This window comes from Cetorhinus maximus, chromosome 27 (genome assembly GCF_964194155.1).
Source record: "Cetorhinus maximus chromosome 27, sCetMax3.hap1.1, whole genome shotgun sequence".
NCBI classification, from domain to species: domain Eukaryota; kingdom Metazoa; phylum Chordata; class Chondrichthyes; order Lamniformes; family Cetorhinidae; genus Cetorhinus; species Cetorhinus maximus.
The window spans coordinates 28681367-28700579 of NC_135905.1; the positions used below are offsets into that span (position 1 = coordinate 28681367).

General features: G+C 45.9%; 1 protein-coding gene across 2 annotated transcripts in view; it reads left to right on the plus strand.

Annotated features, from left to right (window-relative positions):
• Positions 1-19213, plus strand: part of mcu (mitochondrial calcium uniporter) — a 141993-nt gene that overhangs the window by 111326 nt on the left and 11454 nt on the right. For both annotated transcript variants that reach the window (XM_078530959.1, XM_078530960.1), the window contains 3 exons: positions 10632-10802; positions 12649-12753; positions 18969-19129. In XM_078530959.1, coding sequence (XP_078387085.1) covers positions 10632-10802; positions 12649-12753; positions 18969-19129 — 437 coding nt within the window. The remainder of the gene's footprint in view (positions 1-10631; positions 10803-12648; positions 12754-18968; positions 19130-19213) is intronic.

Sequence of the window (19213 nt, forward strand, 5' to 3'; positions counted from 1 at the left end):
TGAGTTTTCACAGCTTCGGTTTCTATAGACAGCAACTTGATCCACAGAGGCTGGAGGCTTTTCACACTTGTGTTAGATCCTAGAATGCCTTCTCTCCTCTGACACACAGCCTCACCTCCTTTATACATGTTTCTCCCTTTTTAATGCAAATTCTATTGTTCCGATATGCCTTTGGAACTTTACCTTTCTCATAATACAAATCTTTTCACAGTACTAATTTTATCAAAAACCTTTGGGAGAAATAAACACACTGTTTAGCTTAGCTCCTTCTGGCTAGATGTAACATCTTACCATCTCTTTGAAATTCAAACTAACCCAATTTATCTAAAAATGCAAATTTTCCTTGCACCTCACATTCTAAAACGTCAGCCATGTTTACGTATTTAGCATTTCAAACCCAGCTTCAAACTCGAAGCCTCCAGACCAGCTGTTTCCAATTCAATTAAATCTCTCTCTCTCTCTCTCACACACACACACACACACACACACACACACACACACAAAAAGAAACTATCCAAACCCCACTATTAACCCACTTTTACAATAAATCACAATAATATTGTGAATTATTATATTTTTATGACAGCCACAAGACCTGGCATTTATGTAGTGCCTTAATAGAGCAAAAGGCATTTCATCAGAGTGTAATCAGGCACAAAATTGACACAAAGGTGGAGGTTGTACATTAGATGTAGACATTAAGCAAAGTCACGAGGGAGGAGAGAGAGAAGCAGAAAGATTTAAGAAGGAAACGCAGGGCCTGGAGCCTCGATAGCTGAAGGCACGGCCATCAGTGCTGAATCTAAAGGAGTTTGCGATGTAGAAGCCAGAGCCGAGGGCTGTAGGGCTGGAAGAATTTAGAGAGATAGGGAGGGCCGAGGCCATGGAGGGGTTTGAATGCCATCCCTGTTGTGTTTAGTTCATTCGTGCTGTTTTCCTCCTCCCCCATTATTTGGCCCCGTACTTGACGCACGGCTTCCGTTGTATCGTACTTGAGAGAATTCTAGCTTGGCTGTGTTCACAGAAGCAGGACAAGGCCATTGAGCTCCCTGAGTTTTCTCTGCCGTTTTAATTAGATGGTGGCTGATCTGTACCTTTTACTGCTGCTGCCGCCCCCAATCCCCGTCCTCAGGCTCCTTCCCAAAATTCCTCGGCCTTGCCACCTCGTGGGATTTAGGAGCCCAATTCCTAACTCTTTGATCATCATACCCTCTGCCCGCTGAAGCTGCTGCTCAGTTGCCTGCAGATGAGGAGCACTTGAGGAAGGAGATAAGTTGCTCAGACTCCGGCACAATCTGATCATAAATGACCGGCTCAGTAATCAGAAACCAAAGGGAGCCTCCTTTGCAGATAATCCCACGTCCATCCACAGTGCTGCAAGATGCCTGAGTTTTTACGATATTTCACTTGCTGTCGGTAAACTGTCTGAACTGAGAGGCCAGTGAATGAAGATGGATTTACTCAGCACCAATTCTCATGGCTCCTCTGATTTGTATGTGGTTGGAGGAGCAGGCAATTGATTTCTGCTTTAATTTATCGCAGACTGCCTGATGTGTTCACCTGATGATTTCACATCACCTCTCCCCGCTTACAGCACCCAGCACTCCTATTACTGCAGCCTGTCGACTGTAGGATAGCAGACCTCCTCCTCTTCTGTTTTTTTTGTATAAAAGCATTGGAAATTTACAGCCCAGACTGAGGTTATTCTGTACTAACTCAGAAGGTTCTGGATTCAAGTGCCACTCTAGAGCCTTCAGGGCAAAATCTTGGCCAACACACCAGTGCAGTACTGAAGGAGTGCTGCACTGTCGGAGGTGCCACCTTCCAGATGAGATGTTAAAGTGATCCCTGTCTGCCCCTGCAAATGGACCTAAAAGATCCCATGGCACTATTTTCAAGAGGAGCTGGGGAGATCTCCCTGGTGTCCTGGCCAATGTTTATCCATCGACCAAACCACTGGACGCAAACTACCTGGTCCTTATTAGGTTGCTGTTTGTAGTATCTATCTGTGCACAAATTGGCTGCCATGTATCCTATGCTGCAGCAGTGGCTAGCTTCAGATATATTCGAGTGGCTGTAGAGCCATTTTTGGGACATCCTGAGATGGCAGAAGGCTCTGTACATTTGCTTCCTCCTTTATGTACACTAACCCATCTCCCATGGCATTGCACATTGTGGGAGGAGTACATGTAACTTTTAGTGATGGAGTCCAGACCAAGGATAATGTGCTCAGTTGAGTTTGCGGATAATTGGACCAAGTGGACAGATGTAATCAGTCCCTATCTGAAAGGCAACCATTGACAATTGCATTATTAATCCCTATATGCACATTTATAATGGAAATTGGAGTGACAAACTGGTCATGGGCAGGCTTGAAGGGCCGAATGGCCTATCCCTGCTCCTGTTTCCTAAGTTGTAATTGCACTGTCCTGCCATAGGCTCCTCTACTGACAAGAGGATGTAATTACAGAGGCAGTTGCCATTAGAAATGCAGGCACTTGGAATGCATTCATATGGAGAGAGATTAATGAGCAATAACTTCGAAAATCTGAATCGCAAAGCGGTTTCAGTGCTTGAAATTGGGATTGTCCATTAGTCGGAATTTGGAACCAAGTGGCATGGCACATCTTTAAAAAAAACCGGAAAATTTCAGGGAATAGTGAAAATGTAGTGAATACTCTTCAGATTGGCTTGTTTCAAATTGCTGACCGTGAATTCCACCAACTCTGTTTCAGCTTCCACATCTGTTTCGACTTTCGTGGACCCAGAGGTTTGGGAGTAGTCTTTTCTTTGCTCAACTCCCTAACTGAAGGAAACGCCCTAACTCAACACCAAATCAGTTCCTAAATTCTCCTTAATGGCCAATGTGAATAACGTGTGTAAGCTCCTCCAGATCCTACAATGCTCCGAGATCTCTGCTCCCCTCCAAATCCGACTTTTGCTCAACCTTGATTTTCATCTTCGCCGTTGATGGTGTGAATTCAGCTGCCTAGGCCCGCTTGAGCTGCCTCGCTTAACTCTCTCCTCCATTTAAGATACTTCTTACCCACCTCTTTGACCATGCGTTTAGTCATCTGCCCTAATATATTTCTATGTGGCTCAGTGTTAAATTTGTCAGATATTGCTCCTGTGAGGCACCTTGAATGTTATATAAATACGAGTATACAGGTTGTTAACAGGAACATTCATTTAAGTGATAGCCCAAAGACAGTAGTTTGGGCATTCCGGCTTCCAGACGTTTGTAACTTGTTCTATTTTTTTTCTTCCTTCGTTCGTGGGATGTGGACGCCACTGACAAGGTCAGCATTTGTTGCCCATCCCTAATTGCCCTTGACAGCAGTTAAGAGTCATGATCATGTTGAATGGGGGAGCAGGTGCGAAGAGCCAAATGGCCTATTCTTGCTCCAATTTTCCATGTTTCTAAGAGTTAACCACATTGCTGTGGGTCTGGAGTCGTGTGTAGGCCAGACCGGATAAGGAAGGCAGATTTCCTTACCTAAAGGGCATTAGTGAACCAGATGGGTTTTTACAACGATGATAGTTTCATGGTCACCCTTACTTTCAATTCCAGATTTTATTAATTAAGCTTAAATTCCACCAGATGGGATTTGAACCCGTGTCTCCTGAGCATTAACCTGGGCCTCTGGATTACTAGTCCAATGACATTACCACTACACCACTGTCTTCCCTAGATGGTGGATGTCACAGAATGGGGGGAATTATGGGTTTGGAAAGCCAATGCCTGTTGGCTCTGACTCACCCTGGGACCTGCTGGGATGTTATAAGAAACCAGACGCTTTCCTCGAAGTGGGGGCGACCGGGAGAAAATGGTGTGGGGACCACAGTGTGGAGTCTATCCAGCGGTTCTCACACGTCTGATGACCAAATCTACATAAAGGAGGACCGGAAGTTATCCAGTTACTGCTTCAGCTGACGGGGTCCATTGCCAAGTTCAGCGGACTAGAAATATTTCTTTCCCTCCCAGCTAGGCTGTGTGAAGTGCTCCTCAAAGCGATGTTTACACAGACTGAGGGCCTGTTCATAGCTAAAGCTTATTTCATCACAACATCTGGTATTTATTGCAAACGTTGCTGTAATATTTATGTTGAGCTGTAGCTGGTTTCTGTCATTTTCTGCCAGCAACTGGAGGGTTTCTGCCTGGCCTAAAGCTAGAAACAGTGGAGTCCAAAGGAACTTGGGAGTCCTCTTTTTTAATTCTTTCACAAGATGTGGGCGTTGCTTGACTAGACCAGCATATGTTCCCCACCCTAATTGCCCTTGAAGGTGGTGGTGAGCCGCCGCCTTGAACCACTGCAGTCCACGTGGTGCAGGCACACCCACAGTGCTGTTAGTCGCTGAGTTCCAGGATCACTCCCAATGGCGGTGAAGGAACAAAGATATATTTCCAAGTCAGGGTGGTTTGTGGCTTGGAGGGGAACTTCCAGGTGGCGGTGTTCCCAGGTGTCTGCTGCCTTTTCCCTTCCCTGATTTGCAAAAGAAACAAACGTGATGTGAGAAAAAAAACTTTTTCACACGGCGAGTGGTTCAGGTCTGGAATGCAACTGCCTGGAAGTGTGGTGGAGGCAGGTTCAATCGGGGTATTCAAGAGGGCATTAGATGATTATTTGAATGGCAACAATGTGCAAGGGTGCGGGGAAAAGGCAGGGCAATGGCAATAGGTCATGTGGCTCATTTGGAGAGCCGGTGCAGACACAATGGGCCGAATGGCCTCCCTCTGTGCCGTTAAGATTCTGTGGTGCTCTGTGATTCTAAATGGTAGAGGTCGTGGGTTTGGAAGGTACTGTCAAAGGAGCCTTGGTGAGTTGTTGCAGTGCATCTTGTAGATGAAGCACTCTGCTGCCACTGTGAGTTGGTGGTGGAGGGAGTGAATGTTTGTGGATGTGGTGCCAGTCAAGGAGGCTGCTTTGTCCTGGATGGTGTCGAGCTTCTTTAATGTTGTTGGAGCTGCACTCACCCAGACAAGTGGAGAGTATTCCAACATACTCCTGACTTTTGCCCCTTGCAGATGGTGAACAGGCTGTGGGGAGTCAGGAAGTGAGTTATTTGCTACAGAACTCCCAGCCTCTGACCTGCTCTTGTAGCCATGTACATTGTTAAACTGTCAGACCGGCAACGAAAGTGATCAAAAAGGCTAATGGAATGCAGGCCTTGATGTCTAGAGGACTAGCATCCAAGGGGTTAGAAACCGTGCTTCAGTTATACAAAGCCCTGCTTAGACTATACCTGGAGCACTGTGTTCAGCTCTGAGCATTGCACCTTAGATAGGATGCATTGGCCTTGGAGGGAGTGCAGACTAGTTTGCCAGAATGGTATCTGAACTCCAATTGGTTAAATTGTAAGACTATACAAACTAGCATTGTGTTTTGGGGAATTTAGAAGGTTAAAAGGTGATTTGATTTTCAGGATAAGGGGAACTGATAGGAACAGCTGGAGAAAAGCTGTTTCCACTGACTGGGGAGCCTAGGATGAGGAGGCACAATCTAAAACTAGAGCCAAACTTTTCAAGTGTTAAGTTTTGAAATACTTCTACATGCAGTGGGCGGTGGAAGTTTAGAACTCTCTCCCAGGAACAGTGGCAGCAGTGTGTGTACCATCTCTCTGGATGCACTGCAGAAACTCACCAAAGCTCTTGAGACAGCACCTTCCAAACCCACAACCGCTACCATCTAGAAGGACAAGGGCAGTAGATACATGGGAGCACCACCCCCAGGAAGTTCCCCTCCAAGCCATTCACCATCCTGATTTGGAAATATATCACCACTCCTTCATTGTCGCTGGGTCAAAATCCTGGAACCCCCTCCCTAACAGCACTCGTGGGTGTACCTACACTGCAGAGACTCAATGGTTCAAAAAGGCAGCTCACCACCATCTTCTCAAGGGCAGTTAGGGATGGTCAATAAATGCTGGCCTAGCCAGTGATGCCCACATCCAGTAAATAAAAAAAAAAACAACTGACAGTTGACATTAGATCATTAAATCTATGATTGATAGATTTTATTAAGGGATATGGGGCAGAGGCGAGTATATGAAGTTAGGTTCCAGATCAACCATGACTCCATTGAATGGCACGGAGCAGGCTCGAGGGCTGAATGGGCACCTCCTTTTTCTACGCAGTGGGTCTTGTCAGCCTCTTCAGAGCTCACTCTTGTCATTATGGAGGAAAAACAGAATTAAGCTTTTTGACCCTACCATGAGAAACCTTGTTTTAAATGGCGTCAGAGATTAAGGCGGCAACAATTGCAGAAATGGGGGTGCACAGAGGGATTTCTGCTCAGTGATCTCTCGAGGGTCCTGATTAAAGGGCGAATGTTTTGCAACCAAGAGACATTCTCCACTGTTTTCACTGTTGTTGTGGTCGAGGTGGATGATAAACTGGGGCTTGAAACCTTGCAATTGTTAACTTTATAATAAAGGCTGTGAAGGAGGGCAGGAAGTGGTCGCATTTGGGACACTTGGTTTTGGAAGATGGGAATACACCCCCTCCACCCCAATCCCCCAACACACACACACAATCTGGAAGTCAACCATGGGTTGATCGGTTTAGGTGAGGAGGTAGCCGTTGACATGGCAATAATGGGATTTGCCATGTGGTCGAGGTGGGTGCTGGTTCATGGGTGCCTTGAGTCACTGTTATGCCGTGTGAGTGAACCAGGTAGAGTTTGGGCATCGATCTGAAACAGGGCGGGAAGGTGGCCTCAGCCTCACTGGTGCCACCTAGCTGCCAGCTGGAATTCTGGGAGTGTGGCTTTGCCCCGTTGTATAGCAACTGCTCTCCTGCTGTAATCCAATCTGGGGACCCCCAGGATCAGGCTAGAGCTCTCTCAGTTTTGAACAAGCTGACTTCTCAATCTGAGATCTCTGCCACTGGGCAGGGGCGGAGAGGCAGATATTCCAATTTAAATGACACTCCCACAGTTTATTTGCATTATAAATATGACCAGCATTTATTGTGGTTCGACGGGGAACCTATTTCATGTTCACTCTTGTGTCCTTTCGCACCTTTGCCCAGTGATCCTGATCTGATCACTCTGCTCAGCGATGGCATGAGCTGGAAGCACAGCCTTGTGCAGACTGGCCTTTTGACTACTGCCTCAAGCAGGGAGAAAAGCGTTGTTACAGGTATTGAAGTTATGTAAAACGCATCAGATGCTGTCAGCCGCTTGCCATGTCCTGAAGGAGGTACAGCTTGGAGGGAAGCCAAGTCCCTGTCTGAAGAAGCGAAGCTTTGCTAAGGGCCTGTAACAGGAAGACTGCCAGACTGCACCTGCACATTCACGCTCAGTGAGGGATTCAGCTTGGGGCCTGTCCTCTGGAGATGGGTTGGAGCAGGGCGGCCATCTTTTAATGTGTTTGATAGGTTTGGACTACTGAGCTGCCATCTATGCAAAGCACAAACCTCCCAACGTTCGGCACACCAGGCTGCCTGGCTGTAATATTTTCTAAAAATGTTTGTTATTGGCTGTAGGCGTCGCTGACTAGGCCAGTTTTGTTGCCCATTCCTAATTGCCCTTGAATAGGTGGTGGTGAACTGCCTTCCTGAACTGCTGCAGTCCACCTAGTGCGGGTAACACCCACAGTGCTAGTGGTTAGGTACTACCTGAGTGGCTTTTTAAAAATTCATTTATGGGATGTGGGCTTCGCTGGCTAGGCCAACGTTTATTACCCATCCCTAATTGCCCTTGAGAAGGTGGTGGTGAGCTGCCGCCTTGAACCGCTGAATGGCTTGCGAGGCCATTTCAGAGAGCAGTTAAGAGTCAGCCTCGTTGCTGTGGGTCTGGAGTCACATGTAGGCCAGATCAGGTAAGAATGGCAGATTTCCTTCCCTAGAGGACATTAGTGAAGTAGCTGGGTCTTTACGACAATCGATGATAGTTTCATGGTCACCATTACTGAGACTAGCTTTATGTATTTTATTAATTGGCTGAGGGAAAACTGTTGGTCAGGACACTCAGATAGACTGCTCATCTTCAATTTGTTCCATAGGACATTGAACAGTCAGTTGAAATGGCGGATGGGGCCTCAGTTTAACAACACAGCTATGGCTGAAGATGAAAGTTTTTCTTCAATATCTATAACTAACTATCCATCCATCCAGCCTGTCTGCCTGGGATAAGCTGTGTTTCAGTTTGGCAATAAGCAACTTCAAGATCCCTAGGCCTAGAAGATCTCTTGAGACGGTCTGCTCGAGCTGGCTGCCAGTTGACTCAATGGGATTCAGCACCCCCGAATGCCAATCTCAAGAGTTGAACCAAAATGGAAGAGGAATATTAGTTGGGTTTGGCACCCGGTGTCTCCAGAACCTTCTAATTTGCTTTGAGTGCTAGAATTGGCTACCAGGCAATGTGCTGGTGGACATATCTGAGTCGCTTTTCCCTCATAAGATTGATGCTGATGGTGGGATGCCATTAGGTTCATTCCAGATGAACCATCCGGAAAAAACCAACGGCCCACCGCCCCACCCCCACAGTCATTCCTCTGATCACTGCCAATCTGCTTACTCTTCGATCGCCAGTAAGATCTGCCAGGCTGCCCCACTCGCCCCATGGTGTCTCATTCAGTTGTAGTGTTGTGCAGCAGGTCAGATGCACTCAACAGGATTGACTGACAGTCGTTTGGTAGTACAGAACTTGCACATTGCTGAAGAGAGAGGCATGTTGCTGAAGCTTTTCGTCTTGCACTCATCAGAACATGTGCAAGAATGCCAAATTTCAATCGATCACAGCAGTTTGAACTACAGGAGAAGAGGATGCTGATTGGTTGGCAAGTCAACCCTCGCCAAGGCGTTACCATGGAGAAAGCAATGAGAAACTATAGGATCCCCAAGCTCCCGGGTAATTCAAAAAAGTTGCAAGGCTTGAATATATTGTTTTCGTTTGCAAAGAACGGGTTCCTGTCTATGAATATGTGTCGCTTCTATCGAGCGTAAAGGAGCTACCTTACAAGTTCGACTCATTACCTTAAATCGGTTGTCAGTGTAGCTATTAGCACACTCAGGATTGTTCAGCCAATGCTGTCCAATCTCAGAATCACATCTAATAGTAGACTTTGCTTTGAAATTTGGGCTTCAGCAACATGCCTCTTTTCTCAGGATTCACTGACCATTGTCATGGTCACATTGTGCAGGCATCTCGAATTGCAAGATTCTAGACACAAAGGACGGGATTTAACCCCGTCACGGCGGGACCGATGGCAGTCAGGCTCACTGAGTTGAGGGGGAGGCCCCGCATCAGTCTCCCGATGGTGGCAAAACCTCCCCGATTTAAGCTGGAGGGCGGAAGGGACTGATGCAGGATTCCTGACCAGCGGGATGTTGATTAGGATCATTATTGAGCCAATTGACACCCATTACCCCGAGCCCAACACAATGTAGTGGTGGCTTAGGGATCAAATGGAGGCCGCATTGGTCACGCAGCTAAACCTGTTGGGTTTGTCAGTGGCTCCCCGGGCAGAGAGGCATTGAAAGCCATATCTCTGTCCTTGCCTCCAATCCCCCAGCCCACCCACCCACTCCCAAAACACCTTCCCTGCGTCCCCTATCCCACCTTCACTCACCTGTAGCCCCTCCACAATCCTGGGCCTCAGGTGGGTGCAGTGCCATCAGCAGCTGCTGCTCTCATTGGTGCTGGCGGTGCGAGGAGGCGGGACCTCTGCCACCAGGAACCTCGGTCAAGGGGAAGACCCAACAACGGCCAATTGTGGGCACTTGATTCCATCGAGGCTTTACCACCGGTAGGCGAGATTTCTGTCGGCCTGACAAAACCCCCGCCACTTACATGATAGAGCAAATATTTGTCCGGCTTCCCACTGTCTCTCCGGGAGATGTTGGGGACCAAATCTCTTCTCTAGCAGGTGGTTTATTTACCTCACCCAGCTGACCTTTCCACCTTTCTCCATCGCTCCACCCCCACTTCCCTTTCTGCACTGATGACACAAATCCACCAGGCCCAGGGCGTTTGAACCAACCTGGTTGACTTAACCAACATTTCTTCCCTATTGCTTTCATGCTGGTGCCTATCCCTTGGATTAATCCCACAACAGTAAATCCCTGTAGCAGATTGGTGACGTGAGATTGCTGTTGAAAACTTATGATCTGATCGCGCAAACGTCAATGCGATGAGTCAGGCTGGAGGGGCCGAATGGCCTACTCTTATTTTTGTGCTTTCGAGTTGTCAACAACAACAATTTGCATTTATATAGCGTGCTTAATGTAATAAAACAGCCCAAGGTGCTTCACAGGAGCGTTATTAGGACAGGTAACCAAAACCTTGATCTGGGAGATATGTTTTCAGGGGCATGTTAGAGGAGGAGAGAGAGAGACAGAGAGGCTTAGGGCCCAGGCAGCTTAAGGCACAACCAATGGTGAAGCGATTAAAATTGGGGATGCTCAAGAAGCCACAATTGGAGAGATTTAGGAGAGATGTAGGGCTGGAGGAGATGACAGACTTTGCTTTGAAATTTGGGCTTCAGGGAAGAGGGCGAGAACATGGAGGCTAAGTTGAATTGGTGTCTTCCTGAGAAGGTATTCTTCAGCACAACCTTGCCCTGACTGAATGAATGAACCCTCACTCTGTGTTCATTCTCTCTCTCTCTTTCCCCCTCTCTTGGCGCAGATGTAACTGTTGTTTACCAGAACGGGTTGCCCGTGCTCTCCTTGAACCTACCATCGCGGCGAGAGCGTTGCCAGTTCACACTCCGGCCCATCTCCGACTCAGTAGGCGTCTTCCTAAAGCAGCTGCAGGCAGAGGACAAAGGCATCGATCGAGTCGCCATCTACACCCCAGGTACTGTATGTGGACTTGGAACCGAGCTTGCACACTGATTTAATCCGGGGGGTGGGGGTAGTGGGGGGTGGTGGTGATTGTGGGGGTGGGGGGGGGGGTCAAAAATAGTCATAGAGGAACATATTATTGGACCTTTGCTAAATTCAAGTTAGAACTCAAAGCTTCATTCACAGATGCTAATTGGAAAATCTAACCCTTGCTCAAGATGGAAGCTAAATTTCAAGACGAAGAATTAGAGTTAAGTTTCAAATGCAAAGCAGCACCACAGTTATAGCAAGCTCTGGTCAGTAGTTCACCATTTAATGGAGCAAGCATTGAAAATTGAAATCGACAATACACACAGCCCCTGTTTCCATCATTAATTCTTTCTCAGCATATCCTGTAGCCTCGTGAGTGAAGTGAAAAGTGAAACAGCCGCCAGAACTCTGTCATATCTGGGAAAGCTCATGAAAACAAGGAACAAAAAAAAAAATAGAGAAGAGGAGGAATAGAAAAACGGACTAAGATTTGGGAAGGCAAAAAATTCGAATGGAAACCGGGTCTCAGTTTCTTACAAAAATAATCCCTAAAAGAAAATAAAGACTTGAAGTGAGGCTAAAACTAAAATGAAGACTATTTCCAGGAACGGACAACCTGCAACCCCTCCCGCCAGTTTAAGCTTGCTGCTTCAGGATTCAGTGGATAGTGAGCAATGGTGTTGACTTCCCATTTGTTAAATGCTGCTGTATGATGTGCCTGCATGCCACTGTAATGTAAAGGTGCTCGGCAGAGCAAGGGTTAACACGTGGGACTGGTGAATATCACCACCCACGGTATGATGCATAGAGTCATATGGTAATAGACAGAGAGAACAGCCTAGAGTGAACACTCTGGAACCAGCCTGCATGGAGGTAACAGTATCATGCATGATAGTAACCTGGGATCTGTAAATAATTAAAGATTGACAATAAAGGGTTCATGTTTGAATGTTTAAATCCCAAAGTCTTGTCATCGGGACATCTAACACACTCATATTACAACAAATGCCATCACTAAGCTACTGCTGAAAATGCCAATGGAAATTTGACGTCAGTATTTCTGATGAGACCTGTAGCTCATCTGATAAATTTACTAACTTCAGTTCCTAGTTCCCTTGCTCTTTCCTCCAGGGCCCTGTTGGCACCCAGTTCCAGAGTTGTTCTGCAAATTTTAGTGATTGAACATAACATGAAATAGGAGCAGGGGTAGACTATGAGCCCCTTGAGCCTCCTCCGTCATTCAGTGCGACCATTGCTGATCTTCTGCCTCAACTCCACATTCCTGCCTGCTCCCCATATCCCCTCGATTTGCTTGAGACCCCAAAAATCTGTCAATCTCAGCCTTGAGTACACTCAACAATGAAGCATCCACAACCTTCTGGGATAGAAATTCCAAAGGTTCACAACACTCTGAGTGAAGAAATTTCTCCTCACCTTGGTCATAAATGATCAACCCCTTATGCTGAGACTGTGCCCCCTGTGTTCGAGATTCCCCGACCAATGGAAACAATCTCTGTGTCTCCCCAATCGAGGCCCTTCAGAATCTTGTATGATTCAATTAAATGACCTCTCATTCTTCTAAAACTCAGAGGATATAGGCCCAATTTATTGAGCAGGGATTAACTCTCACCCCTGTGGGTACTGTTGTTATCGGGTGAGTGACAGATGGTTGAGATTTCATTTACAAGGGTTGAAATCAACAAGTGGTGTAATTGGCATTGTAGATGGATAGGATGGTGTTGATGAAGGTCTACTTTGGTTGGTAATTGTGCTGCCCCTGGTGTCTGTTTGCTCTGATTGCTCCGTATTGTTCCTCCCCACCCCCACAGATGGAACTCGAATAGCTGCATCAACGGGAATCGACATTCTGCTTCTAGATGACTTCAACTTGGTGATAAATGATGTATCGCACCATGTGCTGCCCCCAAAGAGAGGTATAATAACTGAGTCAGCACATCCTACAAGTGACAATCTGCATTTAACCCAGTCTCGATCAACAGTAATTTCTGCAGAATTTCTTGCTGCTGTGTTGTTTTGATCCTAACTCGCACCAAGTCTCGTTCACCCTTGTGTCTGCTGACCGATATCGGTCTCCCGATCAAGCAACAGCCCAGTTTTTAAATTCTGATCCTTGTTTTCAAATCCCTCCGTGACCTCACCCCTCCCTATGTCTGTAACCTCCTCCAGCTCACAGCCCTCTGAGGTATTTATGTACTCCTCCAATTCTGGCCTCTTGCACAACCACTGGTTTTTAATCACCCCACCATTGGTGGACATGTCTTCAGCCATCTAGGCTCTGGAATTCCCTCCCTCAACCCCTCTGCCTCTTTCTCCTCCTTTAAAGAACCTCCTTAAAACCTCTTTGACCAAGCTTTTGGTTGCCTGTCCTAATATCGCCAGTTCAGCTCAGTGTCATGTTTTGCCTTATAACGTTACTGTGAAGCACCTTGAGACATTTTACTACATTAAGGGTGCTATGTAAAGGCAGTTGGTTGTTGCTGTCTTACCTCTGGGTTTAGACAGCAACAACAACTTGCCTTTGTCTAGGGCCTTCTGTCTAGTAAAATGTCTCCAGATGTGTTACAGCACAGCCGATGGTAAATGCTGAGCTGGTCAAATCCTGAAGGGAAACTTGAAACAACTGCCACAACTTGTTTTACAATTTGTATAAATTTCGAGATGCCTGCCTTGAATTCAGTAGTAATAAGACCACCAAGTCTTGTAGGTTTTTACAAAACTAGATTAAACATTTATTAATAAGAGAAATGATTTTAAACACATACATAGATCTACAAATTATTATGTTAACTTCTAAATCCCCTAATTAATCTGACTCCCAGTTATACTTTTGTTAAGGCAACAGTAAGACACAGATTTTAAAAGACCCAGGCGGGGTGACACACAACACCCTGAACCAGCTGAATTCAAAGTGAGTTTTCTTAACTTCAGCTCTTTGAAAACATCAGCTTGAGGCTTAGATGCTGAAGGCTTTTCACACTTGTTAGATCCTAAAAATGCCTCCCCTTACACACAGCCTTCACTCCTTTATACATATTTTCCCCTTTGAATGCAAATTCCCATCGTTTCACTATGTCTTTGGACTTTATCTTTCTGATCATAAAAATCTCTTAGCACTAAGTTTTACCAGTAATCTTTGAGAAAAATAAAATGTTTCTAAACTTCACCTGGCACGGTGACACATTTCACCCCTCCTTTGAAACAATCTAGTCTGGTTTATTTAAATATGCAAATATCCTTTTACATCTTACATTCTAAACTCCTCCCATGTTTACTATGTTTACATCAAAGCCTTCGGACTAGCTGCCTTTAATCCAATTCAGTTACACAAAGACACACACACACACACCACTATTTTGCAATAAGTTCCAATAACATTGAGAATTATTATATCTTCCTGACAAGGTGTTAAACAGGAGTGTTACCAAACAAAATCTGACACTGAACCACATAAGATGATATTAGGGCAGGTGATTAAAAAAAGCTTGGTCAAAGTGGTGGGTTTTAAGGAGGCTGTTAAGGGAGACCAGGCAGGAAGAAGGTTTTAGAGAGGGAATTCCAGAGTCTGGAGCCTTAGCAGCTGAAGTCACACATGGCAATGGTGGAGCAATGAAAGATCATCTCAACCCGAAACATTAACTGTTTCTCACCACAGATGCTGCCTGAACTTGAGTAGTTCCAGCATTTTTCATTTTTATGATGAAAATTGGGGATGTACAAGAGGTAAGATTGATTTGAGGATCAATCTCCAGGGCACTGCTGTGTGTAACCCTGGAGAAAAATCATCGTGAAGGAAAAAATTCCTGTCGTTTTCTTTGAGTATTTCCATTTGCCAGTTATCAAAATATTTAAAATGGGGAGAAAAGGCTGTTTGGCTGACAGTCAAGTATTATCCAACTGGGTAATGAGCCTTTTTGCTTTCCAATTGACGTAGGAAGGCCCTACGTCACAAGGATGGGTGTGTTGGCCGACTAATGCCTGGAGCATTGTGGCAGGTCATGTGATGAAACTTCCAGGAATAGATTTAATCACAGTTGGCAACCCTAACAAGAGGCGAGAATTGGGGGAGCATGCTGCCGATTTAAGCTGCTGCAACCCTTTAAACCCTGTGGCAACACACGATTTCCTGCCCCCTCTATTGAAGAAATCGCCCGATGACGGAAGCTTGATTGTAAAGTGTCTCTGCGCAGTGCTGCTGTAGGGGTGTGAATCATCTGCACCCCGTGCGTGGTTTTACCTAGCACCCCGTTAGAAAATCCAGGATTAGACCAGCGTAAACATGCCCGTTCAAGCAGAGACGGCTTGAGCGACCCTGACATGCCTGTAAATTGAGATTCTCTCAGCATCATCTTCCTGATGGCAAATTAGTGTAATTAATGATGATAGAAGCTCGTTACATTACACCATTGTGCATCTGCTTCTTAATTCATGAGGGCAAAATAATCAAGCCAGGCCTAGCTGAAAAACAGGAGTGAATATTCTAGGAGTGATTGAATTTTTAAAAAAAAAGACACTTGTATTTATTTAACATGTTATTGTGGCTCTCAAAGTAATTTAAACTGCCTTGCAACCAATTAATTTGAAATGCAGTGACTGCTTCTTAGACAGATGCGTAGCTAAATTAAGGATACACCCATAGTCATTACATACTGTACATGATATTTTAATTAGTGTTTTGATGATGGTGTTTACATAGAATGTATAGCACAGGTTCGGACCAATTAGTCCAGTGTTTAAAATGGTAAATGCCAGGATTTATGCTCCACCCGGGCCTCCTCCTACTCATCTTCATCTCATCCTGTCAGCATTTCCTTCCATTCCTTTCTCTCTCCTGAGTTTATCTAACTTCCCTCATCTATCTGCGCTGAACTTTTATTTTTCTTTATTCTTTCATGTCAAGGCCAGCATGTGTTGCCCATCCCTAATTGCCCTTGAACTGAGTGACTTGCAAGGCCATTTCAGAGGGCAGTTGAGAACCATCCACTTTGCTGTGGGTCTGGAGTCACATAGGCCAGACCAGGTAAGGACGGCAGATCCCCTTCCCTCAGGGGCATTAGTGAACCAGATGGATTTTTGGAACAATCAATGATGGTTTTACATTCCAGATTTTAATTGAATTTAAATTCCACCATGGTGAGATTTGAAGCCATATCCCACAGCATTAACCTGGGCCTCTGGATTACTAGTCCAGTGACATTACCACTAAGCCACCATCTCTGCCTGCTGCTACTCTAGTTCCACTCTCTGGATAAAGAAGGTTTTCCTGAATTCCCTATTTGATGCATTCGTGACGATTGCATATTTATGGCTCCTTGTTTTGGACTAGGAGTTTCTTCAAAGCTCTGAAGAAGGGTCACACAGACTCGAAACGTTAACTCTGTTCCTCTCTCCGCAGATGCTGCCAGACCTGCTGAGTTTTTCCAGCGTTTTCTCTTTTTTTATATATTGTTCATGGGGACGTGGGCATTGCTGGTGAGGCCAGCACTTATTGCCCATCCCTAATTGCCCTTGTGAGGGTATTTAAGACTCAACCACATTGTTGTGGGCCTGGAGTCACATGAATCACAAAAGGCGAGAATGCGGGTAAGCAGGTAATTAGGAAAGCTAATAGAATGTTATCATTTATTGTGGGGGGGGATTGATTACAAAAGTAGGGAGGTTATGCTTCAGTTGTACGGGGCATTGGTGAGACCACATCTGGAGTATTGTGTACAGTACTGGTGGGGTTATTTAAAGAAAGATGTAAATGCATTAGAAGCGGTTCAGAGAAGGTTTACTAGACAAATACCAGGAATGGGCTGGTTGCCTTATGAGGAAAGGCTGGACAGGTTAGGCTTGTATCGACTGGAGTTTAGAAGAGTAAAAGGCGACTTAATTGAAAGCTTTAAGATCCTGAGGGGTCTTGACAGGGTGGATGTGGAGAGGATGTTTCCTCTTGCAGGACAATCTAGAACTAGGGGTCACTTTTAAAAATAAGGGGTTGCTCATTTAAGACAGAGATGAGGAGAAACCTTTCCTGAGGATAGTGAGTCTTTGGAACTCTCTTCCTCAAAAGGTGGTGGAAGCAGAGTCTTTGAATGTTTTTGAGGCAGAGCTAGAGAGATTCTTGATTAACAAGGAGGGTGACAGGTTATCAGGGGACATTAGTGAACCAGATGGGTTTTTAGGCAATCAGCAATGGTTTCATGGTCATCGTCAGACTTTTGATTCCAGATTTTTATAGAATTCCTATTTCACCATCTGCCATGGTGGGATTTGAACCCAGGTCTCCAGAGCATGATCCTGGAATATTAATCGAGTGACAATACCAGTATGCCACCACCTCCCCTTAGAATACTTCTTTTTGATGTAAAAAAAATTTTTTGATGAGCGTGGAGAAAAGACTGAGTCAAGAGTCAACCAATCAGGTTAATGAAGGCTCTGTTAGCTTTCTGATTGGCCAATAGGCAGAGAGTTCCCTGGTGCCCAGTGAGCACGGCCATGTTCGACAACCAATGGCGGGACATTGGCCGTAGGAGGTTATGTGATGGCATATCCTGAGTTGACCACCCTGCCTTTTCCTGTGCACACTCCCAACTGGTGTTAGTACAAAAGCAAAAACTGCAGAGGCTGGAAATCTGAAATAAAAACTGTAAATGCTGGGAACACTCAGCACGTGGAGAGGGAAACAGTGTTAACGTTTCAGGTCGATGACGTTTGGCTGGGTTGTGGGTCTTGATCAGATCTCCACCGTTATGTATGGAAGATGCAAATCGACTTTTAATTTCCTCTTCTCTCTGGAGGGCAGCTTTGTGAGAATGAGGGTTCAACATAAAAACCCAGCTCGGTGGTTAAACTTGACAATTGTGCTGGGACCGAACCTGTCAGATGTTGTTCTGCTGTCACCTAGTGGTGGACAGCACAAGGTGTAGGTGGTTAATCTGAATACACTCTCTGAACTTGTCCTCCCATTGCAGCCTGCATCCTTTAAACCTTGTGCCCATCCATAATCACCTTACCCGAAAAAGCTTCTGGTTTTTTTTTTGTGATTGGACCGAGCGTTAAGGCGCCATTTATACCGTCATTCACGCTGCTTTTTTTTGGGATCTTGCTGTGTAGAAAATGGTCACTGAGCTTCAGTGTCATTGATTGTATGTGATTGAGTTTTGGGGCAGTTTTTGAGAGATGCGATAAGGAGCTGTATTATTAATGTTCCTCTGTCCCTTGGAGAGCGCTTTATCCCTTCTCAGCCACAGCAGTGACCTTGAGCCAGTCTCTGATTTGAACGCTGCTGGTCAGGGTGGGGGTGGGGGGGAGGGGTGGGAGGGTGTGTCTAAAGGAATGTCCAAGGGAGGGGGAGAGTCCACACGCTGTCCGGCAACTTGCTCTGGGAGTTTCTGGGAAGCTCCCCCACACACCACCACCCCACCCTGCCCCAAGCTGCAAACATAGAAACTAGGAACAGGAGTAGGCCATTCGGCCCTTCAAGCCTGCTCCGCCATTCATTATGATCATGGCTGATCATCCAACTCAATAGCCTGCTCCCGCTTTCTTCCCATATCCTTTGATCCCTTTCACCCCAAGAGCTATATCTAACTCCTTCTTGAAAACATACAATGTTTTGGCCTCAACTACTTTCTGTGGTAGCGAATTCCACAGGCTCACCACTCTCTGGGTGAAGAAATTTCTCCTCATCTCAATCCTAAATGGTCTACCCCATATCCTCAGACTGTGAACCCTGGTTCTGGACTCCCCCACCATCGGGAACATCCTTCCTGCATCTACCCTGTCTAGTCCTGTTAGAATTTTATAGGTTTCATGAGATTCCCCCTCATTCTTCTGAACTCCAGCGAATATAATCCTAACCGACTCAATCTCTCCTCATATGTCAGTCCCGCCATCCCAGAAATCAGTCGGGTAAACCTTCGCTACACTCCCTCCATAGCAAGAACATCCTTCCTCAGATAAGGAGACCAAAACTGCACACAATATTCCAGATGTGGTCTCACGAAGGCCCTGTACATTCTTGTTCCTATACTCGAATCCTCTGGCTATGAAGGCCAACATACCATTTGCCTTCTTTACCGCCTGCTGCACCTGCATGCTTACCTTCAGCGGCTGGTGTACATTCTTTTATCTTTCAATTTGGCAGAGAGCCTGACTCACGAAGACGCAGGGTCGATGAATGACGTCAAGATCCTTGTCCAGAAGCTCTTTACCACCTTGCACATTGAGGAGCATCAACTGCACAAGGAGCGGGAACTACAGAGACGAGTGGAGGAGCTCAACGCCCAGATTGAACCACTTGAAAAAGTAGGTGCACTTTCTCGCCAGTCACAGACATCGGATTCTGGGCTGGGAAATGGTTGGGCTGCTGGCTGAGGGTGCACCCTGATA